Source organism: Tachyglossus aculeatus, chromosome 16 (genome assembly GCF_015852505.1).
Source record: "Tachyglossus aculeatus isolate mTacAcu1 chromosome 16, mTacAcu1.pri, whole genome shotgun sequence".
NCBI lineage: Eukaryota > Metazoa > Chordata > Mammalia > Monotremata > Tachyglossidae > Tachyglossus > Tachyglossus aculeatus.
The window spans coordinates 39,198,789-39,225,692 of NC_052081.1; the positions used below are offsets into that span (position 1 = coordinate 39,198,789).

The 26,904-nt window shown below is 46.0% G+C and overlaps 1 protein-coding gene across 1 annotated transcript; it reads left to right on the forward strand.

The window, feature by feature from the left end:
• Positions 1-4,267: 4,267 nt before the first annotated feature.
• Positions 4,268-26,497, forward strand: RHBDL2 (rhomboid like 2). Its single transcript, XM_038758323.1, has 8 exons — positions 4,268-4,491; positions 13,808-14,047; positions 17,079-17,227; positions 18,682-18,794; positions 20,548-20,648; positions 21,850-21,910; positions 24,670-24,731; positions 26,208-26,497. The coding sequence occupies exons 2-8, from the start codon at positions 13,817-13,819 to the stop codon at positions 26,385-26,387; spliced, it is 897 nt and encodes a 298-aa protein (XP_038614251.1). The 5' UTR covers positions 4,268-4,491; positions 13,808-13,816; the 3' UTR covers positions 26,388-26,497.
• The last annotated feature ends 407 nt before the right edge of the window (positions 26,498-26,904 follow it).

Genomic DNA, 26,904 nt, shown 5'->3' on the forward strand with positions numbered 1-26,904 from the left:
ACATTAAATTGAAGACAGGAGAAACGGCAGAGTGTAAGAGAGGTAGACACGTGCCGGGGGGTGTTATGTTGCCAACTTGTACTTCCCAAGCGCTTAGTACAGTGCTCTGCACACATCTTGTATTTATACTGAACACTAAAATTGTAAAATCATTAATTTTAGAATATTGTGAGGCCACAGCTGCTATATTAGGCTCAAGACTGCCTTGCTGTGAGGAGCCTGTACTAAGCGCTGGTATGGATATAATAATAATAATGGTATTTGTTAAGCACTTACTATGTGTTATCTGTCTCCCCCTTCTAGACTGTGAGCCTACTGTTGGGTAGGGACCGTCTCTATATGTTGCCAACTTGGACTTCCCAAGCGCTTAGTCCAGTGCTCTGCACACAGTAAGCGCTCAATAAATACGATTGATTGATTGATTGAAAGGAAGGGAGCCAACCCAGCTCTTAACTCACCCTATTGCTGGGGGGCAAGGAGGTCTCTCTCTATCTGAGAGCCCCGTACCCCCATAGTGGAGCGATGATCTGCAGGCCAGTGGCCCAAGTCCAAAGCCGTAGGAGGGCCAGGTCTGCGAAGGTTGGGTGGATCGGCCCTGGGTTCGAATCTGTGGTGTACAACAGAAATAACACCTGCACAGTTCAGCAAAACAGCTATGGGCTTTTCACTGTTAGAGACGTCACAAATGTCAATCATCATCATCATCATCAATCGTATTTATTGAGCGCTTACTGTGTGCAGAGCACTGTACTAAGCGCTTGGGAAGTACAAGTTGGCAACGTATAGAGACAGTCCCTACCCAACAGTGGACTCACAGTCTAAAAGGGGGAGACAGACAACAAAACAAAACATACTAACAAAGTAAAATAAATAGAATAGATATGTACAAGTAAAATAAATAGAGTAATAAATATGTACAAACATATATACATATCATCATCAATCGTATTTATTGAGCACTTACTGTGTGTAGAGCACTGTACTAAGCGCTTATATATACATATATACAGGTGCTGTGGGGAAGGGAAGGAGGTAAGATGTACAAGAACCCTGCGGCCGATTTACACCGAGTTAGCCTATTTTGCAGCCTACTTGTCGATAACAGTACTTCCCAAGCGCTCAGTACAGTGCTCCGCACACAGTAAGCGATCAAGGAGACATTTCCTGTAAGAATCACCCCAAAGAAGTTATCTTAAACCTTTTGGTCCTTTAAGTATTTATGACCTAATCTCACCTATCTAAACAAGGTCCTTGACTTGAATAAATATTTATGAGTTACCTCTACCAGCGCACTTTGGACATTATTGTTAACTACAGCTGTACATTTTCCTTTATGCAGATTATGAGAGGGAAAGAATTTTAATCTGGAATGTTTTAAAAAAAACTTTTACCTTTGTTTTTAGTTTTTTATTTTCTTCTAGAACAGCTTCATATTTCTCCTTCATTTCTGCAAGTTCAAGGCGAATTGACTCAATAATTATTGTATTTAAGCCCTCGGGTACTGAGCTGGAGACAGCACAACCAGCGCTGCCTCAGTTTCTGTTCCGCAAGGGGCTCGCAGTCTAAGGAACCACAGGTAAAAATAACTGGGCCAACAGAACAGCTGCTTGGGGGCTGCTGCGCTCAGCTGGGAGAGGGTTCCCCCACAAGCCAAAGAAACCCGAAAAGCTGAAAAGAAGCAGCTGCAAACAATTATTTCTTCATTAGTCAACTGACCCTGAACTGAGCTAATGGATATACAGTCAACACCCCAGCCACCTTTCAACAAGTAGGTGTCGAGCCTGAGTTGTCACTAGAGATGAGCAGAAAAAACACTTTCCTTGAGAAAGAGGTGATAAATTTTATTTTCTTTGGGCTTCAGATTCTCTAGGTTTTGGGCTATACATCTGTATTTCTACTGAACACTAAAATTGTAAAATCATTAATTTTAGAATATTGTGAGGCCACAGCTGCTATATTAGGCTCAAGACTGCCTTGCTGTGAGGAGCCTGTACTAAGCGCTGGGATGGATATAATAATAATAATAATAATGGTATTTGTTAAGCACTTACTATGTGTTGTCTGTCTCCCCCAACAGTGAGCCCACTGTTGGGTAGGGACCGTCTCTATATGTTGCCAACTTGGACTTCCCAAGCGCTTAGTACAGTGCTCTGCACTCAGTAAGTGCTCAATAAATACGATTGAATGAATGAATGAAGGAGGCTCTTGGAATCGCAGAGTTCTTGAGCTCTCACTGTGTTTGTCCATTTCCTAGTCTTATATTGCTTGGTCTCCTTTCTTCAAGCACCAACATCCCAGCCCTCACCTGAGGGCCAGGGCCAGGACCGTGTCTTTACTTATCCTAACTGTATTCTTGCAGTGTCCTCAATACGGTGCTTGGGTCACAGGAGGCACTTAATAAATACCCCTGATGAATGACTGGGGCTGCCAGGAGAGGTTGGGGGGTGGGGGTGGCAAGACCCTGGCTAGGGGGAACCCAGATTTCCTAAATTCCCTCACTTGCAGAGTTTCCTCACCAATCTCCCCAAGAATATAATAACAACAATGCACAGTAAGCGCTCAATAAATACAATTGAATGAATGAATAAATGAATGGGAACTCTCAGTGTCACTCCGGGATATTTTTGGCCATGCGGAAGGGGACTTAGAAAGTTAGGTCACTTGGCAGAGTCATCTTTGTTCTAGCTCTCTTCCTCCCTTCAAAGCCCTACTGAGAGCCCACCTCCTCCAGGAGGCCTTCCCAGACTGAGCCCCCTTTTTCCTCTCCTCCTTCCCCTCCCCACAGCACGTGTATATATATTTGTACAGATTTATTACTAAATGTATTTTACTTGTACATATTTACTATTCTATTTATTTTGTTAATGATGCACATGTAGCTTTAATTTCATTTGTTCTGACAATTTTGACACCTGTCTACATGTTTTGTTGTGTTGTCTGTCTCCCCCTTCTAGACTTTGAGCCCACTGTTGGGTAGGGACCGTCTCTATAGGTTGCCGACTTGTACTTCCCAAGTGCTTAGTACAGTGCTCTGCACACAGTAAGTGCTCAATAAATATGATTGATTGATTGTACATATTTATTACTCTATTTATTTATTTATTTTACTTGTACATTTCTATCCTATTTATTTTATTTTTTTGGTATGTTTGGTTTTGTTCTCTGCCTCCCCCTTTTAGACTGTGAGCCCACTGTTGGGTAGGGACTGTCTCTATGTGTTGCCAATTTGTACTTCCCAAGCGCTTAGTACAGTGCTCTGCACATAGTAAGCGCTCAATAAATACGATTGATTGATTGATTGATTGACTGAATGAATAATAGTATTTGTTAAGTGACTACTATGTGCCAGGCACTGTACTAAGCAAATTGGGTTGGACAATTTGGATTATGCCAATCATTGACCATCTAGGCACCAGGTTTATATAGAAAGTACTGCTGCGGGTATTCATGATTCTTCTGGCAGCTGAATTGTCTCTCCTCATAGTTCCCTCCTCCTCCTCCTCCTCCTTCTCCATTTTTGAATGGGGTGCAAATTGTTGCTCTTCATTCCCCAAGGCTGAAGGATTGCCCCGATCTTCTGCAAGAGTAGGGTAGTGAAATTTGAGATAGGCAGATAGGAGAGAAAGAGAAGGGGAGAAGGAATAAGAGGTGGGAAGGAGAGTGGGGGGAGAGAAGAGGATAATAATAATAATAATAATGGCATTTATTAAGCGCTTACTATGTGCACAGCACTGTCCTCGTGGCCTAGTGAAAAGATCACGGGCCTAGGAATCCGAGGATGGGAGTTCTAATCTCAGCTCTGCCACATGTCTCCTGTGTGACCTTGGGCAAGTACTGAACTGCTCTGTGCCTCACTTATGCATCCGTAAAATGGGGATCAAGACCGTGAGCACCACGTGGGAGAGGGTCCCAATGATCTTGTACCTACTCCAGTGCTTACAACAATGCTTGGCACAGATAAAGTGCTTACCAAATACCACTGTTATTATTCCTATTAGGAGGGGCGGGGAGGAGGGGAAGAAAGGAGGAGGGAGGAAGGAAAGGGGGGGAAGGGAGAAAGATCCAGCCAGAGATAGAACAGAGATGAAGTCAAAAAGAGAAAAAGGACTACAGCTGTGCCTGGATTTGAGGTTTAGGACCAGAAACCCAACCAAATCAGATCCTGCCTTGTTGTAGGGCAGACCTCCTTTTTCCTCCTCTCCTCCTTCCTCCAACGGGTCTTCCCTCCCTCTGGGCTGGACGAGGTCAGGAACCTGCCTTGATTCTTTCAGGCTTGAAATTTCAGGTTGGCGTGTCTCAGCCCCGAGAAGGGGAGGGCCAGACACAGTTACACGGAAGAGAAGCGGCCACAGAGAGGCGAGGACAAGAAAGCTGCTTCTCGTCCTCTCTCACCATTCCTTCCAGGGTGCTTGCGGTCATCTCCCTGGGACTCAGAGGCCAAAACAGAGTGACCCTTGTTCTGCAACAGTGACCCTCCTCCTGGCCATCGGGGTAAGAGCCCAGCTGGAGGGCCCTGGGGAGGGGGAGAGGGAAAGAAAGGGGGTCCTTTAGGCAGAGGGTGGGGGCTTGGCTGCATCCTGAGAACACACGATTCAGGGGGCCTTTAAACAGTTGGGGGGTGGGGGGGATGAAGGGAGAGAAAATAAACAGGGTCTGAGGGAGGCCTGAAAAAAGAGAGGAAAAAAGGCTAACGGGAAACGGTCTTCGGTTTTCATTTATAGCTACTTGTTGCTTGTTTGAAAGTGGCAGGAAACATCCCTGCACTCTTCTAAGTTTGCCTGTAAGGAAGTTCTGCCTCCCGATCACTTTTCAGGCAGCAGAGGCTTGTTCTGTTTCTGACCTTGCCCCATCCTTTTCAGGGTTGGATAAACAGCCCCCTAAGCGGTGATGGAGAGGCAGAAGGTGGGCCTGGGGGCAGAACCGGTGTCAGGGCTTCCCCTGGGTTTCCCAATCCTGTTCAGAAATGTAATTAGGCATCAGAACCGGGGAACTGAGTCCTGGGAACCCCTCCCTGGCTTGTTCCTGGAGGGGGACAGAGAGGGGGCTCAGCGTGGCTTGCTTAATTACAAACCCCCCAACCTCCCTGCTGACTATAGGCAAGAGCTTCCGGAACAGGAGTGGCCGTTTTTTCCTCCTGTTTGCTTTCCCGGGGTTGTTTGTCACCCCTTCATTTGTTTCCTTCTTCCTGGTTTACCCATCAGAGGGAAATTTTGGGGTTTTGTCATTTATATTTCACTGGAGCCTATGCACCTTCCCTCCCTCTGCCCCCCTTCTCTCTGTTCCCCTCCTTCCTCCTCCCTCTCCCAGCTGGAAAAATAAGTTGGGAAATATGCAGAAAGGGAGGAGGGGTCATCCTTGGGGGGATCAGGACCTCCTCTTTGACCATCATTTAACCTGAGGGCCCTCGGGGCAGATTTGGAGTTCAGATTGGAACTATTTCCCCAAGCTGTGCTTTGTCTCTCTGCAGCCACTAAGGCCAAGAAAAGGCAGAGGCCAAACTGCGGCTGGCTGAGAGCCACCAACCTTTGGGCATTTGTCCTTTGGGCATTTGTCTCCCCCTTTTAGACTGTGAGCCCACTGTTGGGTAGGGACTGTCTCTATATGTTGCCAACTTGTACTTCCCAAGCGCTTAGTACAGTGCTCTGCACACAGTAAGCGCTCAATAAATACGATTGATGATGATGATAATGATGATTTCTTTGGGGACAGAGTGGGGGAAAGGGGAGGTAGCAGATTTCATGGTCTCTGGGAACAGGGAGGTCAGGGGCCGGGGGGCTGCCTCTGAGAGATGATGAATACTTAGTGGTTGTGATAAAACAACTAGACTGGTTGGATTACATCCCTAGGCAGGCATCCAGAAACTTTGGGATAAAGGGCTCCTGTTACATAGATTTGTCGGGAAGAGAGGACACTGTTTGGGACATACTCACCTGGAACCTGTCCAGCACTCAGTACAGTGCCTGGCAAATACTAAATGCTTAACAAATACCATTAAAAAACCCTCCCACTCTACGTCTTTCTCTGACCCTCCACAACTGTTTCCCTTCCCAGGCCCAGTGATCCCCCTGACTTTTTTTTTAAAGAATCGTATTTGTTAAGTGCTTACTATGTGCCAGGCTCTGTACTAAGCAATAGGGTAGATACGAGTTATCCAGGTTGGACATAGTCCATTTCCCACAAGGGGCTCATAGTCTTAATCTCCATTTTACAGATGAGGTAACAGCGCACAGAGAAGCTGGGTGACTTGCCGAAAGTCACACAGCAGACAAGTGGTGGAGCCAGGATGAGAGGTCCTCCAACTTCCAGGCTCGGGCTCTATCCAGTAGGCCATGCTACTTCTGTCCTTTATCCCAGTATTTCTAGGGAGGAGTCGGTCTTACCGTAATAGTCATTCTTGGTGTATGCCAATGTTTGTAACCTCTGCGCATCTTTGGTAGAAATCCAAACCAGTTCACGCTGATTATTCAGAACGGAGTAGAGATTGCTCTCAACTTTCCGGATGGATTGGTTTCTCCCTCCTCCCCCCTCCAGCTCCCCCACACCCCATTGTTCTAATTATGGAGAATGTATGCTGTGTAAAGTAGGCTAAATCATATCTGAGCCTATGTAGATTCTCGCAGAGCAAGTCACACTTGTTACACAAACGGCAATCCCCTGTTTTCCTTTCCAGGACACGGGCATGCCCGGCATTGCACGGTGCTTTCTCTGGCCCTGTTTTTGCCAGGGAAGGGGCCCCTTTTTTAAGCCAGACATGTGCCTTAATTTAAGTGTCCAAGTCCAATGCCCAGTTCCAATACGCAGTCTTCACGATGGCCTCAGTTGCAACAACTTTTTTTTTTTAAAGGTATTTGTAAAACACGTGCTACGTGCCAGGCACTGTACTATGCACTGGGGTAGATAGACTTTTATCAGGTTGGACGCAGTTCTCCGCCCGCAAGGGGCTCACAGTCTTCATCACCATTTTACAGATGAGGTAACTGAGGCCCAGAGAAGTGAAGTGATTTGCCCAATGTCACACAACAGACAAGTGGCAGAGTCGGGATTAGAACCCAGGTCCTGACTACTAGGCATTGCTATTTTTGTTTTACACACACTAGTGCGTCAGATACGACTGGCACATAGTAAGCACTTAACAAATGCCATGAAAAAAAATAGATGTCAGGAGCCAGTCAGGACTGAGCTCATCAGAGCAATCTGATGGAAAGATCCTATTATCTGCTGGGGTTTTTTTAGTGTGTGTGTGTGTGTGTGTGTTTGTGTGTGTATCTGTCAGTATGCCCAAACAGCCCCCATTCAAATACAACATAAGCCAGGAAAGCTTTATTGAGTAACCAGTCTGCTTCACCCCAAGTTCCAGGACAAAGATCATTTCTCCCCCAGATAAACCTTTAGCCCATAACAAACACACATCCACACAGATGAGCCCTCATTGTTCATTCATTTCATTCGATTGTATTTATTGAGCGCTTACTGTGTGCAGAGCACTGTATTAAGCGCTTGGGAAGTCCAAGTTGGCAACATATAGAGACGGTTCCTACCCAACAGCGGGCTCATAGTCTAGAAGGGGGAGACACACAACAAAACAAAACGTATTAACAAAATAAAATAAATAGAATAGCTATTCTATTTATTGCTCCATCTTTCCACTCTACATTTATCCTCTTGGGATCCTTTCCTCGGCAGTATCACCACTGCCTGGGCCGCTGAGTCCCCCCTTCTTAGAAGTCAAATGGAAATCCTGCGTTGCTCAGTTTATTATGCTCTAATCTCTGACCTGTGTGTAACCACCTCTCCTGGCTCCTGGTTGGCTTCTACTCACCTATCAACCAAACAGTGGTATTTATTGAATGCTTACAGTGTGCAGAGCCCTGGGAGTGTACAACAGAAGTAATAATAATTGTGCTATCTGAGCACTTACTATGTGCCAAGCACTGTACTAAGTACTGGGGTAGCTACAAGATAATCAGGCCCCCCACAGGGCTCACAATCTAAGTAGGAGGGAGAACAGGTGTTGAATCTCCATTTTGCAGATGAGGGAACTGAGGCCCAGAGAAACCAAGTGACTTGCCCAAGGTCCCACAGCAGACAAGTGGCAGAGCTGGGATTAGAACCCAGGTCCTCGGACTCCCGGGCCTTTGCTCTTTCCAGTAGGCCGGGCTGCTTATCAGTATTTTGATGTGATCTCTGCCCTTGAGGATCTCACAATCTAGGAGGGGAGACCAATATTAATAAAAATAACTGTCACACAGGGAAAGTGAGTGAGTAGAAGGATATATACATAAATGCTGTGCGGGGATGGAAAGGGTGATGATGAAGATGGTATTTGTTAAGTGCTTACTATGTGGCAAGCACTGTTCTAAGCACTGAGGTAAATACAAGGTCATCAGGTTGTCCCACTTGGGGCTTACGGTCTTAATCCTCATTTTGCAGTAACTGAGGCCCAGAGAAGTTAAGTGGCTTGCCCAAAGTCACACAGCAGACAAGTGTGACCTTGTCTGCTTGTCCTCCCCCTCCCCATCCCCTGCCACCTTACCTCCTTCCCCTCCCCACAGCACCTGTATATATGTATATATGTTTGTACATATTTATTACTCTATTTTATTTGTACATATTTATTCTATTTATTTTATTTTGTTAATATGTTTTGTTGTCTGTCTCCCCCTTCTAGACTGTGAGCCCGCTGTTGGGTAGGGACCGTCTCTAGATGTTGCCAACTTGTACTTCCTAAGCGCTTAGTCCAGTGCTCTGCACGCAGTAAGCGCTCAATAAATACGATTGAATGAATGAATGAAAAGTGGCGGAGCCGGGATTAGAACCCACGACCTCTGACTCCCAAGCCCGGGCTCTTTCCACTAAGCCACGCTGCTTCTCCAGTAGTGTGAGTTCCCAAATTTGGGGGGCATACAGACGCAAGGGCGGGGAATGTGTCTGTATTGTTATAATGTGTCTGTATTGTTATATTGTACTCTCCCTAGCGCTTATATAAGCGCTCAATAAATATGATTGAATATGATTGAATGAATGAATGACTGAAAGTGCAGAGGTGATGCTCCTTTTGCATCACTCTGTGGTATTGTGTTCTCCCAAGCGCTGAGTACAGTACTCCACACACGGTAAGCACTCAATAAGTAGCATTGATTGATTGTAAGGTGGGGAGATGAGAGGTGAGTCAGGGAAGATTCCATGGAGGAGATGGGATTTTAGTAGGACTTTGAAGAGGGGCGGTCATTCTGAACCGTCTTCGACGTCCGGCCCAAACCACTGGACAGAGATATACGGAGGCACCCTTGTCTGAAGATAACAGTGACTTGACCTGCAGTGGCTCCTTCCTTTGCCTTTAATAATCCTGATGTGAGGCCCTTGTGCCTTGATTTCTTCCTCTCCTTGGTTCCAAACTCTTTCATGTCTCCATGCAAAGTAGATGAGACCAGACTGAGCCCCTTCCTTCCTCTCCCCCTTGTCCCCCTCTGCATCCCCCCATCTTACCTCCTTCCCTTCCCCACAGCACCTGTATATATGTATATGTGCTTGTACATATTTATTACTCTGTTTATTTATTTATTTATTTTACTTGTACATATCTATTCTATTTATTTTGTTAGTATGTTTGGTTTTGTTCTCTGTCTCCCCCTTTTAGACTGTGAGCCCACTGTTGGGTAGGGACTGTCTCTAGATGTTGCCAATTTGTACTTCCCAAGCGCTTAGTACAGTGCTCTGCACATAGTAAGCGCTCAATAAATACGATTGATGATGGTGATGATGACCTGACTGCCGATATCAAAGGGGTTTGGGCTCCAGGTGGAGCTTGAATAGTCCAAGGGGCTGGGCCATATAGGGACCAGGAGGGACTCCATCGATCACTTCAGGGCTGGGGTCTTCCAGGGAGGGAGCATTAAACTCTCCGAGAGACTCCAAAGAGGGATCCCAGGGAGGAGTGGAATCGTCCCGCTGCGGATCCCAATCACACTGTGTTCTTTTTTTTGGCGGGGAGGGGCGAAACAAAATCTTAAGAACTTTTAATAATAAGAATAATGATGGCATTTATTAAGCGCTTACTATAATAATAATAATGTTGGCATTTGTTAAGCGCTTACTATGTGCAAAGCACTGTTCTAAGCGGTTGGGGGGATACAGAGTGATCCGGTTGTCCCACATGGGGCTCAAAGTCTTAATCCCCATTTTACGGATGAGGTAACTGAGGCTCAGAGAACTTAAGTGACTTGCCTAAGGTCACACAGCAGACATGTGGTGGAGCTGGATTCGAACCCATGACCTCTGACTCCAAAGCCCGTGCTGTTTCCACTGAGCCACGCTGCTTCTCTAATAATAACAATGGTGGCATTTATTAAGCACTTACTATGTGCATAGCACTGTTCTAAGCGCTGGGGAGGTTACAAGGAGATCAGGTTGTCCCACGGGGGCTCACAGTCTTAATCCCCATTTTACAGATGAGGGAACTGAGGCACAGAGAAGTGAAGTGACTTGACTAAAGTCACACAGTTGGCAGAGCCGGAATTCGAACCCATGACCCCTGACTCCGAAGCCCGGGCTCTTCCCGCTGAGCCACAGTGCTTCTGCAATAATAATAATGATGGTATTTCTTAAGTGCTTACTATGTACAAAGCACTGTTCTAAGCGCTGGGGAGGTTACAGGGTGATCAGGTTGTCCCATGGGGGGCTCACAGTTTTAATCCCCATTTTAAAGATGAGGTAACTGAAGCACAGAGAAGTTAAATGACTTGCCCAAAGTCACACAGCTGACAAGTGGCAGAGCTGGGATTTGAACCCACGACCTCTGACTCCAAAGCCCGGGCTCTTTCCACTGAGCCACGCTGCTTCTTCTTTTGCTGAATGAATTTGCCCAAGTCCTAACTGTTGATAAAACAACGTCTGCAGTTTTCCCAACAGTGAATTCTTGCAGAGTTGCAGGCGTCAGATGAATAGAAAAATATCAGTTTTAAAAGGCCGGTTTGTCATTTGTAGCTAAAAAGGGCATCCATTCTAACTGTAACCACACAGATTGCGGCGCAACCCTGGAACTGGGATGTAATAACAGTTTAGAGCCTAGCAAATAGCTCACTGTTAATCTCTTTGGACCAGGAGTCCAATTTGTAGCCTCTACAATTACTTTCATTGCTTAGCAACACCCCACACTAGTCTCAGGGCAAGACAGAGTTGGGCAGCGGCTAAAATCCACCCGGCGTTGCCCGGCCCAAAATTGGCTGGAGTAGCAACCCACATCAAGATAAATTCAGCCCAGCCAAAGACTGACTGGTTTAGACTGAAGGGTGGGGTACGAGGAGAAGGCCTCGGCTCCACTCTCCGCTTTCAAAAGGGAGCCTCTCCGGTCATTAGGAACTAAAATCCTCCCCGCTGGCCTTCATGGGTGTATCCAGGGAAATAGAACGAGATTGAAATCAAACGCAGCCCTTCCCACCACGTCTGAGTGGGGTTTTCCAATGGTGCCAGCACCCAATCTTCCCACCCGCCGGGGTCTGATCTGGACAGAGAAGCAGTGTGGTCTAGTGGAGAGAGCACAGCCTTGCTACAGTCCCCCTTTAAACTGTAAGCTCGTTGTGGGCAGGGAATGTGTCTGTTCTACTCTTGTTTTGTACTCTCCCGAGTGCTTAGTACAGTGCTTTGCACACAGTAAGCGCTCAATAAATACGAATGAGTGAAAGTAAGCGCTCAATACGATTGACTGATATTGGGCAACTAAACTTCTTCTGTGCCTCAGCTTCCTCATCTGTAAAAATGGGGGTTAGGTATCTGTTCTTCCTTCTTCTTAGCCCCATGTGGGACAGGGATTATGTCCATCCTAATGTTCACGGATCTACCGCAGTGTTTAGTACAGTGCTTGACACATAGGGAGGGCTGTAATTTATTTTTTTATATTGATGTCTGCCTCCTCCTCTGGACTGTAAGCTTATTGTGGGCAGGGAACAATATATCAACTGTTATTGTACTCTCAGTGCCCTGCACACAGTAAGCGCTCAATAAATACGAATGAGTGAAAATAAGCGCGCAATTAATACGATTGACTGATATTGGGCAACTAAACTTCTCCTGTGCCTCAGCTTCCTCATCTGTAAAAATGGGGGTTAGGTATCTGTTCTTCCTTCTTCTTAGCCCCATGTGGGACAGGGATTATGTCCATCCTAATGTTCATGGATCTACCGCAGTGTTTAGTACAGTGCTTGACACATAGGGAGGGCTGTAATTTATTTTTTTATATTAATGTCTGTCTCCTCCTCTGGACTGTAAGCTTATTGTGGGCAGGGAACAATATATCAACTGTTATTGTACTCTCAGTGCCCTGCACACAGTAAGCGCTCAATAAATATGAATGAGTGAAAGTAAGCGCTCAATAAATATGATTGACTGATATTGGGCAACTAAACTTCTCTGTGCCTCAGCTTCCTCATCTGTAAAAATGGGGGTTAGGTATCTATTCTTCCTTCTTCTTAGCCCCATGTGGACAGGGATTATGTCCATCCTAATGTTCACGGATCTACCGCAGTGTTTAGTACAGTGCTTGACACATAGGGAGGGCTGTAATTTATATTTTTATATTAACGTCTGTCTCCTCCTGGACTGTAAGCTTATTGTGGGCAGGGAACAATATATCAACTGTTATTGTACTCTCCCAAGTGCGTAGTACAGTGCCCTGCACACAGTAAGCGCTCAATAAATATGAATGAGTGAAAGTAAGCGCTCAATAAATATGATTGACTGATATTAGGCAACTAAACTTCTCTGTGCCTCAGCTTCCTCATCTGTAAAAATGGGGGTTAGGTATCTATTCTTCCTTCTTCTTAGCCCCATGTGGACAGGGATTATGTCCATCCTAATGTTCACGGATCTACCGCAGTGTTTAGTACAGTGCTTGACCCATAGGGAGGGCTGTAATTTATATTTTTATATTAACGTCTGTCTCCTCCTGGACTGTAAGCTTATTGTGGGCAGGGAACAATATATCAACTGTTATTGTACTCTCCCAAGTGCGTAGTACAGTGCCCTGCACACAGTAAGCGCTCAATAAATATGAATGAGTGAAAGTAAGCACTCAATAAATATGATTGACTGATATTGGGCAACTAAACTTCTCTGTGTCTCATCTTCCTCATCTGTAAAAATGGGGGTTAAGTATCTGTTCTTCCTTCTTCTTAGCCCCATGTGGACAGGGATTATGTCCATCCTAATGTTCATGGATCTACCGCAGTGTTTAGTACAGTGCTTGACACATAGGGAGGGCTGTAATTTATTTTTTTATATTAATGTCTGTCTCCTCCTCTGGACTGTAAGCTTATTGTGGGCAGGGAACAATATATCAACTGTTATTGTACTCTCCCAAGTGCGTAGTACAGTGCCCTGCACACAGTAAGCGCTCAATAAATATGAATGAGTGAAAGTAAGCGCTCAATAAATATGATTGACTGATATTGGGCAACTAAACTTCTCTGTGCCTCAGCTTCCTCATCTGTAAAAATGGGGATTAGGTATCTGTTCTTCCTTCTTAGACTGTGAGCCCCATGTGGGACAGTGATTATGTCCATCCTAATGTTCGTGGATCTACCGCAGTATTTAGTACAGTGCTTGACATATAGGGAGGGCTGTAATTTATTTTTTTATATTAACGTCTGTCTCCTCCTGGACTGTAAGCTTATTGTGGGCAAGGAACAATATATCAACTGTTATTGTACTCTCCCAAGTTCGTAGTACAGTGCCCTGCACACAGTAAGCGCTCAATAAATATGATGGAATGAATGAACCATTGCCATTATTGATATTATTATTATTTCTGTAGGGCAGGCTGATGGCCGCTGCACTGGACATGGAGTTGGAGAGAAGGGGACTGAATGATGTCGTGGAGGAGGAGGACAAGGAGAGAGGGAAAGAAGGGGAACAGAAAGCTTCCACCTGTTGTGACAGAGTCCACGAGTTCATCTCCAAATGGATGCTTCCTGAAGACGCCCGAGGAACTTACCTCGAGAGAGCCACCTGCATCCCACCCCCTCTGTTCATCATCATCATCAGCTTAGCTGAGGTAGGTAAACGTGCGTGGGAACTCGGAGTGGCGTCAAATGGCCTAGGGGATAGAGAATGGATTTGGGAGTCAGAAGGACCCGGGTTCTAATCCTGGTGCCGCCCCTTGTCTGCTGTATGACCTTAGGCAAGGCACTTCACTTCTCTGGGTCTCAGCTCCCTCAGCTGTAAAATGGGGATTAAGGCTGTGAGTCCCACGTGGAACAGGGACTGTGTCCTACCCGATTTGCTTGTATCCACCCCAGTGCTTAGTACAGTGCCTGACACATCTTAAGTGATTAACAATAATAATAATAATAATAATGGCATTTATTAAGGTAATCAGGTTGTCCCACGGGGGGCTCACAGGCTTCACCCCCATTTTACAGATGAGGGAACTGAGGCCCGGAGAAGTGAAGTGACTTGCCCAAAGTCACACAGCTGACAATTGGCGGAGCCGGGATTTGAACCCGTGACCTCTGACTCCAAAGCCCGGGCTCTTTCCACTGAGCCACGCTGCATACCACAATTATTATTATTATGATGATGATGGTGATGTCACCAGGAACCCCAGACTGGGGTTGCCAAGAGACTGGAGTAGAGAGCAAAAAGTGTTGCCTAGTGGAAAGAGCGTGGGCCTGAGATTCAGAGGACCTGGGTTCTAATCCCCACTCCTCCACTTGCATACTGTGTGACCTTGGGTAAGTCACTTAACTTTTGTACCTCAGCTTCCTTATCTGTAAAATGGGGATTTTCCCTATTCATCCTCCTACTTAGACTGAGAGCCCCATGTGGGATACGGACTGTGTCTGACCTGATTAAATTGTTTCTACCTCAGCACTTAGTTCACTGCTTGGCGCACCGAAAAGCCAGTAACAAATTCATTCATTCAGTCATATTTATTGAGTGCTTATTGTGTGCAGAACACTGTACTAAGCACTTGGGAAGAACAAGTTGTCAACTCGCCCCCTCTCCATCCCCCCCATCTTACCTCCTTCTCTTCCCCACAGCACCTGTATATATGTTCGTACATATTTATTACTCTATTTATTTTACTTGTACATATCTATTCTATTTATTTTATTTTGTTAGTATGTTTGGTTTCGTTCTCTGTCTCCCCCTTTTAGACTGTGAGCCCACTGTTGGGTAGGGACTGTCTCTATATGTTGCCAACTTGTACTTCCCAAGCGCTTAGTACAGTCCGCTGCACACAGTAAGCACTCAATAAATACAATTGATTGATTGATATAGACACGGGCCCTACCCAACAACGGGCTCACAGTCTAGAAGGGGGAGACAGACAACAAAACGAAACATGTGGACAGGTGTCAAGTCATCAGAATAAACAGAAATAAAGCTAGATGCACATCATTATCAAAATAAATAGAATAGTAAATATGTATCAGTCAAATAGAGTAATAAATCTGTACAAACATATTTATACAGATGCTGTGGGGAGGGGAAGGAGGTAGGGTGGGGGGGATGGGGAGGAGGAGAGGGAAAAAGGGGGCTCAGTTTGGGAATGCCTACAAATACCATGATGGAAGTAGAAAGGAACACTCCTTCGCTTCAGCTGCTGCACTGACCCCAGCTTATCACCTGCTGTATGTTGCTTCCCTCCACCCTCCCAGTCCCCATCCTCTGGTCTTCCTTCTCTTGCTACCTTCTTTCTTGAAAATTATCCTGCTTGAAACTATGTATGCCTCTCCACGGTTCTTTGGTTGGTTCAGAATCCCCCACACAACTCTCATCTAAAGGAATTAGTTGGCTAGCCAATCCCCATCCTCTGGTCTTCCTTCTCTTGCTACCTTCTTTCTTGAAAATTATCCTGCTTGAAACTATGTATGCCTCTCCACGGTTTTTTGGTTCAGAATCCCCCGCACAGCTCTCATCTAAAGGAATTAGTTGGTTAGTTGTTGTATTTCTCCCACCACCTGACCTTGTCATACAGTGCCAGGCACTGTACTAAGTGCTGGGGTAGATAATAATCATAATAGTATCTGTTAAGCGCTTACTGTGTGCCATGCACTATACTAAGCACTGGGTGGAAATACAAGCAAATTGAGTTGGACACAGTCCCTGTCCCACATGGGGCTGACAGTCTTAATCCCCGTTTTACAGATGAGGTAACTGAGGCACAGAGAAGTGAAGTGATCTCTCTGATCTCCTATCCTCGTGTCTCTCTCCACTTCAATCCATACTTCATGCTGCTGCCCGGATTATCTTTGTCCAGAAACGCTCTGGGCATATCACTCCCCTCCTCAAAAATCTCCAGTGGCTACCAATCAATCTGCACATCAGGCAGAAACTCCTCACCCTGGGCTTCAAGGCTGTCCATCACCTCGCCCCCTCGTACCTCACCTCCCTTCTCTCCTTCTCCAGCCCAGCCCGCACCCTCCGCTCCTCCGCCGCTAATCTCCTCACCGTACCTCGTTCTCGCCTGTCCCGCCATCGACCCCCAGCCCACGTCCTCCCCCGGGCCCGGAATGCCCTCCCTCTGCCCATCCGCCAAGCCAGCTCTCTTCCTCCCTTCAAGGCCCTGCTGAGAGCTCACCTCCTCCAAGAGGCCTTCCCAGACTGAGCCCCTTCCTTCCTCTCCCCCTTGTCCCCCTCTCCATCCCCCCATCTTACCTCCTTCCCTTCCCCACAGCACCTGTATATATGTATATATGTTTGTACATATTTATTACTCTATTTATTATACTTGTACATATCTATTATATTTATTTTATTTTGTGAGTATGTTTGGTTTTGTTCTCTGTCTCCCCCTTTTAGACTGTGAACCCACTGTTGGGTAGGGACTGTCTCTATATGTGGCCAATTTGTACTTCCCAAGTGCTTAGTACAGTGCTCTGCACATAGTAAGCGCTCAATAAATATGATTGATTGATTGATTGATTTGATTGGACTTGCCCCAGATCACACAGCAAACAAGCGACGGAGCCAAGAATAGAACCCAAGTCCTTTTGGCTCTCAGGCCCATGCTCTATCCTCCAGGCCACACTGGGTGAGAGGAGATCTTGCTGACCGGCGGTCTGCCCCTGCCTTTCCAGCTAGCCGTTTTCATTTATTACGCTGCCTGGAAGCCCCAGAAACAGTGGATCACCCTGGACACCGGCATCTGGAACAGCCCTTTCATTTACCGGCCAGACAAGAGAGAAGAAGCCTGGAGATTTGTCTCTTACATGCTAGTGCATGCCGGGTAAGTCAAGCAGGCCACATCATCATCATCATCATCATCAATCGTATTTATTGAGCGCTTACTGTGTGCAGAGCACTGTACTAAGCGCTTGGGAAGTACAAGTTGGCAACATATAGAGACAGTCCCTACCCAACAGTGGGCTCACAGTCTAAAACATTACCTATAATCCCTGTTCTTCGTGGTTACCTAGTGAGACTGAAGCAGGAATGGCCAGAGCCCGGATCTGGGCAGCGGAAGGGCTTGGCTTCTAGTCCTGGCTCTATCCCTTGTCTGCTGGGTGACCTTGGGCAAGTCACATTACTTCTCTGTGCCTCAGTTACCTCATCTGTAAAATGGATATTAAGACGGTGAGCCCCAGATAGGGCGTGGACCGTGTCCAACTGGATCACCCTGTATCTACCCCAGCGCTTAGGACAGTGCCTGGCACATAGTAAGGGCTTGACAGATGCCATAAAAAAAAGCCAAGAGCTACTCAATCTTGTTCCTAGTATCCATACTCCAAGGTTGTATATCCGTATGCCCCTAGTAGCAGAGGGATTTTCTCGGATCCTCTCATTTGAAGATAAGAGAATTCTTAAATTACAGAATGGATAAGGCAAACTTTTTTTTTTAAATAGTATTTGTTAAGTCTTTACTACATGCCAAGCACTGTTCTAAATGCTGGGGTACATACAAGCTAATTAGGTTGGACACAGTCTGTGTCCCACATGGGGCCTACTCTCTTAATCCCCATTTTACCAGTGAGGGAACTGAGGCACAGAGAAGTCAAGTAACTTGCCCACAGTCACACAGCAGACGAGTGGTGGAGCCGGGATTAGAACCCACGTTCTTCTGACTCCCAGTGCTGTGCACTATCCACCAGGCAATACTGCTTCTTCTTAAATTTTCAAGTCAGGTTGAAAATGGCCAAAGCTCCAGGAATCACCGAGGAAATAGCTGGGACAGGTGGAGATGTGAAGATGAGTCAGCAGCAGGCTTTTTAAAACAGTAGTAACTATTTAAGTGTGTTATTAATTTTCCCAACAGTAATACAGCCCTACTTTTCTTGCTATTGGTTATTAAATTATGGGTGTGTTTTTTTTCAATTGAACTTACCTGTTTCCTTCCTAGTATATTTTCCCCATCCCTATCCTCACACACAACCTTTTATTCTGTGCTAGAGCCAGGGTCTGTATCTGACCCTTTCTTAGCATTTACTACAGCCTCTGCACAAAGTCAGGTTCTCACAAGTGCCAGAAAGAAGCAATGTACTCCTAAGACGTAGGTCCTTCAAAGGAACAACTCTCAAAGATTCCGTTTGGATAGGCTTTAAAAAAAATCCCTAACCTGAAACCGTATAAATCGTCTTGTATTTCCACTCTCGAAAAGAGCTGTATTTGCCGATTCGGTGATGACGTGATTGGGGTTTTGCGTCTTTGCTCACGGATTCAGCAATTTTGTGTTTGCCTTTGCAGTGTTGAGCACATTGTGGGAAATCTCTTCATGCAGCTCCTTCTGGGGATTCCTTTGGAAATGGTTCACAAAGGCCACCGAGTGGGACTAGTTTACTTGGCTGGAGTGATCGGAGGTCAGTATTCTGGGCTACCAGTTAGTGGCCTACGGCTGCCATTGAGAACAGCCTGACGCCCAAGCCACCCCTTCACTCATGGATTAGGACCTCTTCCACAGTTAGGGACAAAAACTACGTATGTTAATAGACATGTACATAAAATACATAAATAATAATATACATATGTGTTTACACGTCCTACCTCTGGCCTGGAATGCCCTCCCTCCTCACATATTCTATTTATTTTATTTTGTTATTATGTTTTGGTGTCAGTCTCCCCCTTCTAGACTGTAAGCCCGCTGTTGGGTAGGGACCGTCTCTATATGTTGCCAACTTGTGCTTCCCAAGCGCTTAGTGCAGTGCCCTGCACACAGTAAGCGCTCAATAAATATGATTGAATGAATGAATGAATGAACAGCCTGGCCTGTCTGTATTGGCTTGCCTTTCTGTTGCCTACTGAGTTCTGCTGTGCTGAGTAATTGAGAGACCTTCCTTCTCTGATCTATATAAAGGGTGAGCTCAGTCATAAGGGGGATCTGGCTTATTTAATTCATAGAGAAGCTGCGGGACCTAGTAGAAAGCTACTCTTTCTACTGTACCTAAGAGGCCCAGTAGAGCTGCCCTTGCTGGGCCTAAGAGTCAGAGCACCTGGGTTCTAATCCTGGCTCCGCCACTTGTCTGCTGCGTGACCTCGGGCAAGTCACTTCTCTGGGCCTCAGTTTCCTCATCTGTAAAATAGGGATTAAATCCTACTTCCTCCTAGTTGGACTGGGAGTCCCACGTGGGACAGGGACTCTGTCCACCCTGATTGTCTTGTATCTACCCCCGAGGTTAGTGTAGTGCTTGGCACATAGTAAATGCTTAACAAGTGTTTGCTAAAGGAAGGAGGAAAATCAGCGTAGCCTAATGGATAGAGCTTGGGCCTGGGATTCGGAAGGACCTGGGTTCTAGTCTCAGCTCCGCCACTTGTCTGCTGTGTGATCCTGGGCGAGGTACTTCACTTCTTTGTGCCTCACAATGCATATGATTGACTGGTACAAATTATTACTAGAATTTTGCTCTGTTCTGTTATATTGTTGTATTGTCCTCTCCCAAGAGCTTAGTACAGTGCTTTGCATACAGTAAGTGCTCAATAAACACGATTGACTGACTGACCAGTTGATTGGCTGACTGTTATTCTCATCTGGAAGCCTTCCCTAAACCCTCCTCTCCCCTTCTCCCACTCCCTTCTGTGCCACTCTTGCTCCTTCATTCATTCTCCCTCTCATCCCCACAGCACATATGTATATATAATAATGATGGCATTTGTTAAGTGCTTACTATGTGCAAAGCACTGTTCTAAGCGCTGGGGAGGATACAAGATTGTCCCACGTGGGGCTCACAGTCTTAATCCCCATTTTACAGATGAGGGAATTGAGGCACAGAGAAGTTAAATGACTTGCCCAAGATCACACAGTTGACAATTGGCGAAGCCAAGATTAGAACCCATGACCTCTGACTCCCAAGCCCGAGCTCTTTCCATTGAGCCACACTGCTTCTCTGTATATATACATGCTTCACATGTATATATGTGTATATGTCTGTAATTTATCTATTTATATTAATGTCTGTCTCCCCTCTAAACTCGGAGCTCATTGACAGCAGGAACGTGTCTGTTGTTATACTGTACCCTTCCAAGCTTAGTGTAGTGCTTTCCGCACAATAAGCGCTCAATAAATACGATTGAATGAATGAATGTATGAATAAATGAAACCTTCTTTTGTTTTTTCAGGTTCTCTTGCCAGCTCAATCTGTGACCCGCTTCAAGCTCTGGTGGGCGCTTCAGGAGGCGTCTATGCCCTGATAGGCGGATACTTTATGAATGTTTTAGTGGTAAAAACTCCTTCCATCACGGTTTCCCCTTTGGCTTGTTGTAAGCCAAGGTCACACATTTGGCTTGTTGACTCAGAGAGAGTCCTCACGTTCAGCTAGGGGAGAATAGGATGGGGCGGCTGTATCGGAATTTGGCTAGTTGGAAAACCTTGGGGCTGGGGCTCAGGAGATCTGGGTTCCAGCTCTGACACTGGTTCACTGATCAAGTCACTGTAACCTCTCATTGCCTCAGTTTCTTCATCTGTAAAATGGGATTAGGACACGCTGTTCCTCCCTCTTAGGTTATAAGCCATATGTGGGACAGAATCATTGTTCAATATCTTGACTCTAGCTCAGGATTTAGTTCAGTGCCTGCCATAGAGTAAGCACATGATAATGATAATAATAATTTTGACTGAGCACCCATCTTGGAGTCCTGTGGACCTATGAACTTTAAAAAACAAACAGGTTCCAGTCCCAAATAGACCCCTATCTTTCCTCTGAGTGGTATGCAATTCGACCACCTTAATGTTAAGTTTAAAATGTAATCAGAAGGAAAGTATGATGCTGTTATAAAGATTCCTCAAAATATAAATCATGACAATTCCAGGTTATCTTCCTCCAAATGGGCAATTTTCTTTTGAGAAGAGAGCTCCTATTGGCTTGAAAGGATGGGGGGCAGTGACTTAAGGGGGTAATAATAACAATTGTTATATGGAAGCACTTACTATATGCTAAGCACTGGGGTGGATACAAGATAATCAGGTCCCACATGGGGCTCTCAGTTTAAGTAGTAGGGGGAACAGGTTTTGAAGCCCCATTTTGCAGATGAGGGAACGGTAGTACAGAGAAGTGACTTGCCCAATGTCACACATTAGGCAGTGACAATCCCCAGGTCCCCCGACACCCAGGCTCACGCTCTTTCCACTAGACCACAAGCTTCTTGACGGCAGGAACATCAATCAGTGGTATTTATTGAGCGCTTACCGTGTGCTGAGCCCTGTACTAAGCACTTGGGTGAGTATAATACAACAGAGTTCGTAGACAAGTTCCCTGTCCACAGCTAGCTTACAGTCTAGTTCTTCTCCTTACCCAGGCGCACTCATGCAGTCAAACACGTTTTGGGGGTTGGTAGGGAGGGGAAAGCGCGAAAGGAAAGGGAAATTTACAGAGCTTCTGCTCTTGAACGTCTTGACCTTTGCCATTCCTTTCTCTCTCCAAGAACTTTAGGGAAATGATTCCTGTGTTTGGAATCACCAGACTGTTGATCATCATCTTCATTGGTAAGTGTGATACATTCTGTGCTGTGTCCAGAAATACAGTTCAGCACGTCAGCCTGAAGATAAATGAAGCCCAGAATTACTCCTTGGCAAAATATTCCAATCCAGTAGGAAGTCGATTATTCAAACTAATCGGGCCGGAAACTGAAATCAATCAATCAATCAATCATATTTATTGAGCGCTTACTATGTGCAGAGCACTGTACTAAGCGCTTGGGAAGTACAAATTGGCAACATATAGAGACAGTCCCTACCCAACATTGGGCTCACAGTCTAAAAGCTTGGTAGAGGTCAAACCCCCTTGGATGGACACTTTCTGTTTCTTTCTTTGGTTAACTGAAGACCCAAATGCTAATCCCCGCTCTGTTGCTGGCCTGCTGAGTGACCTTAGGCAAGTCACTTAAACCCTCTGAACTTAAATTTCCTTATCTGGAAAGTGGGGATAAGATACCATTTCTCCCCACTTCTTAGTTTGGGATCTCCAGGCGGTATGGGGACTCTTTCTGATTCATTCATTCAATCAAATGCAATTGATTGATTGATTGATTCATTCGATTCTACTGTGTGCAGAGCACTGTATTAAGCGCTTGGGAAGTACAAATCGGCAACATAAAGAGATGGTCCCTACCCAGCAACGGGCTCACAGCAGCAAGAACAAGTGGCTAGAGCATGGGCCTAGGAATCATAAGGACCTGGATTCTAATCCTGGCTCCACCACTCGTCTGCTGGGTGACTTTGGGAAAGTCACTTCACTTCTCTGTGCCTCAGTTACCGCGTCTGTAAAATGGAAATTAAGACTGTGAGCCCCACTTGGGACAGGGGCTGTGTTCAGCCTGATTAGCTTGTATCTACCCCGGCGCTTAGTACAGTGCCACGCACATAGTAAGTGCTTAACAAATACCATAAAAAAAACACCCCCATCGGTTTCTAAATCGTAATTGTTGTATTTGTGAGGCTGGTTCCAGCTGTATCTATGGTGACATGACACCTGCCCCAACTCAAGCTCTGTCCAGATGTTGGCAGAAAATCTGCAGTCTTGTCTATTTCAGGAGACTTTCCTCCATTCAACACTTTTCCCCCCACATCCCAACCTCCCCTCTCAATATTTTTGCTCTAAATCCCAATGCACTTTTGTACCTATTGTTTTATATACTCCAGAATTAGCGCACTCCTCTTCCTACTGATAAATGCTGGAATTTGTATTTCTTAAGCACTTACTTTGTGTCAAGCACTGTTCTAAGTGCTGGGGTACCTACAAGCTAATCGGGTTGGACACAGTCCCTGTCCCGCATGGTGCTCACATTCTGCATCCCCTTTTTCCAGATGAGGTAACCGAGGCACAGAAAAGTGAAACGACTTGCCCAAGGTCACACAGCAGACAAGCGGCAGAACGGGGTTTAGAACCCAGGTCCTTTTGACTCCCAGGCCCAGGCTCTAGCCATTAGGCCATGTTGCTTCCATGCTGGAAAGTAAGCTCTTTGTGGGCAGATAGTTTGTCCTGTTCTTGTTCTTCTCCTTCTTCTTTTCTCCTCCTCCTCCTCCTCTTCCTTCTTCTTTTTCTTCTTCTCCTCCTCTTCTTCTCCTCCTCCTCTTCTTCTCCTTTTCTTCTTCTTCTTCTCTTCTTCTCCTCCTTCTCTTCTTCTTCTCCTCCTTTTCTTCTTCCTTTTCTTCTTCTTTTTCTTCTTCTCTTCTTCTTCTTCTCCTCCTTTTCTTCTTCTTCTCCACCTTTTCTTCTTCTTCTTCTCCTCCTTTTCTTCTTCTTCTTCTCCTCCTCCTCCTCCTCCTCCTCCTCCTCCTCCTCCTCCTCTTGTCCTCCTCCTCCTCCTTTTCTTCTTTGTCTTCTCCTCCTTTTCTTCTTCTCCTTCTCCTTTTCTTCTTCTCCTCCTTTTCTTCTCCTCCTTTTCTTCTCCTCCTCCTTTTCTTCTTCTTCTTCTTCTTCTTCTTCTTCTTCTTCTTCTTCTTCTTCTTCTTCTTCTTCTTCTTCTTCTTCTTCTTCTTCTTCTTCTTCTTCTTCTTCTTCTTCTTCTTCTTCTTCTTCTTCTTCTTCTTCTTCTTCTTCTTCTCCTCCTCCTCCTCCTCCTCTTCTTCTTCTCCTCCTCTCCTTTTTCTCCTCCTCCTCCTCTTCTTCTCCTTCTTCTCCTCCTCTTCTTCTCCTCCTCCTTTTCTTCTTCTTCTCCCCCTTTTCTTCTTCTTCTTCTCCTTTTCTTCTCCTTCTCCTCCTTCTCCTCCTCCTCCTCCTCCTCCTCCTTCTTCCTCTTCCTCTTCCTCTTCCTCTTCCTCTTCTTCTTCTTCTTCTTCTTCTTCTTCTCCTCCTCCTTTTCTTCTTCTTCTTCTTCTCCTTTTCTTCTTCTTCTTCTTCTCCTTTTCTTCTTCTCCTCCTTTTCTTCTTCTTCTTCTCCTCCTTTTCTTCTTCTCCTCCTTTTCTTCTTCTTCTCCTCCTTTTCTTCTTCTTCTCCTCCTTTTCTTCTTCTTCTCCTCCTCCTTTTCTTCTCTTCTCCTTCTCCTTTTCTTCTTCTTCTTCTTCTCCTTTTCTTCTTCTGTATTTATTGAGTGCTTACTGTATGCAGAGCACTGTACTAAGCTCTTGGAAAGTACAATTCAGCAGAGCATTGTACTAAGGGCTTGGGGGAGTGTCATGCAAAATGCTTAGTCCATTCACCTGTAACCGCTAAGCGCTCACTAAATACTGTTTCTTGATGACACACTGTAGAGTAGGATAGGGACAAATGACCAGTGATTTATCTGACTGTTTTTCCTCCTAGTTGTGTTCGATATGGGCTTTGCGCTGTACCGAAGGTTCATTGCTCCTGTGACAGGTCCCTCGGTGAGTTCTGCATGCTCTCAGTGGCCGATGTGTTTTGGGAATGATGGGGTGACCAAGAAATACATGAGGGCCATTTTGGCACCATACAATGCATTTGAAAACCACAAATCCCATTGGATTGGCACACCCTGGCTTCTGGATCACGTCTCCTCCTCTGCAAAACAGGGAGAAACTTGCCAGCCAACTCCCACCTTCTTGCCTTTTCTGCTGCTCTCCACTTATTTATCTTCTGCTTAGAATAATGATAATAATACCTTCTACCCTGAGCCATAGCTGCCGAGGTGAACGGGGCAAGTGGGGTTGAACCTGCTCTAAAAAGACTAAAACCTCACTCTCTACTAATGGGTCACTGAGAAGCAGCATGGCCTAGTAGAAAGAGCCCAGGCCTGGGAGTGAGCCAGAGGGCTTGGGTTCTTGTCTGCTGTGTGACCTTGGGCAAGTCACTTCACTTCTCTGTGCCTCGGTTACATCATTTGTAAAATGTGGATAAAATACCTGTTCTCTCTGCCTCTTAAACTGTGAGCCTCGTGTGGGAAGGGGATTGCGTCCGACCTGATTATCTTGTACCTAACCCAGGGCTTAGTCCGGTGTTGTGCACTTAATAAGCACTTAAAGTCAACAGTTATTATAACTGGACCGGCTGTAGACCTGCAAACAAAACAATGTCTGCCCCCACCTTTCCTGCTGTCTGAGTCACCGCCCTCCTTCTCAGCATCCATCCCACCTTCAGGGCTCTCCCCAGCTCCATTTTGAAGTGCCCCGTTCCCAACTAAGATCGCCAAATCCTCAACTTTGTCCCGGCCTTGTCTCCCAAGGCTGTTGCAAAATGAGTGAGTTGATACCTGTTGTGCGCTCCCAAGCACTTAGTACCGTGCTTTGTACATAGTAAGTGCTCAATAAGCACCACTGATTGATCGATACCCATGATGAGCTCCTGAGCTCTCTGGAGGCAGACACTTTACTTACAGTGGGGTCGGTACATGGACGAATGCATATGCACATACCGTATTCGGTCCCCGTATACACGTATACCCACGTGTAGACATTCCAGTCGTGTCCCCCCAGATCTTCCCTGTGACCAAGAAACGCAATAGGTGGTTTCCGCGGGATCCCGTTGTGAGTTAACTTGGGCACTCTCTGCAGGAACCCGACTTCTATTCCTTTGGTCGGCATTATTAAAACCACCATCAGTGAGGCTGACGATAAAGAAGTGAGCCCGAGAAAGCAGCCGCTCTTGAGAGGACCACCTGGACTCTGGGTGAAAAATACGTTCTTTGGCTCTGTGTGTTTTTTTGGAGTGTTTTCTCGTCTCTGTGTACACGGCGGTGTATGTTCAGGTTGTCGGTCCACATGATTCCCCATGTATCACTACGATGCCTGTCTGCTCCAGAGTGCCTATATGTTGGAAATGATAAACTACGGCTATATGTAATGTAACACCACTAATTCCTTTTTTTCTTTTGTTTTCCTCCTTAGGTATCCTTCGTGGCTCACATTGCAGGGGGACTGGCTGGGATGTCCATAGGCTACACTGTGTTCAGCTGTTTCGACCAAGCTCTGCTCAGAGATCCGAGGTTTTGGATGGCCATCGCTGCCTACTTGCTTTGTTTCTTATTCGCTGTGGCTTTCAACATCTTTTTATCGCCGGCGAACTGACGAGGAAACCACCTGGGAGAACACGGAGAAGACTTTGAAGGATCCCAGAGAGATTCCATCAGTTGTTAACTGGGGACTCAAATCTGAGCCAGAGAGGACTGAAGAAGAGTGACGAGGTGGGGTGAGGGTGGGGGGGGCGGGATTGTAAATTGGGGGTGGGACTGGGGTTCCGGGCTGGGGACCCCTGATTTCTGGGTTGCCTCCTCCTTGCAGGGGAGGAGCTGGACGGAGACGGTTCCACGTGCTGCTGTCTGAATCCCCGTTGCGTTTTAAGCTCTCTGGTTCAAGGTCTAGTTTGTTGTCCAGGATTCAATGTTGCCTGGAGCCTATCGCGTCTATCCTGTCTCCGTAGCCAGGCAAAATAAGAAACCTGACAGGTGGGATATATTTCACCACCCCCAAGGAGGACACCGGGGTCCCAAATGCTGGCTGCTCCATTTTTTTTTCCCCCTAAAATGATATCTTCGAAGAAAGGAAAAGCCAAGGACCCTATCGATACGCACAAGAGTGTTCATTA

Bases quoted from the DNA above. Each gene is read 5' to 3' on its own strand.
- RHBDL2 (XM_038758323.1), top strand. From the start codon at position 13,817: ATGGCCGCTGCACTGGACATGGAGTTGGAGAGAAGGGGACTGAATGAT. The intron at 14,048-17,078 runs GTAGGTAAACGT...CTGCCTTTCCAG, and splicing joins TCATCATCAGCTTAGCTGAG to CTAGCCGTTTTCATTTATTA. The intron at 20,649-21,849 runs GTAAAAACTCCT...TCTCTCTCCAAG, and splicing joins ACTTTATGAATGTTTTAGTG to AACTTTAGGGAAATGATTCC.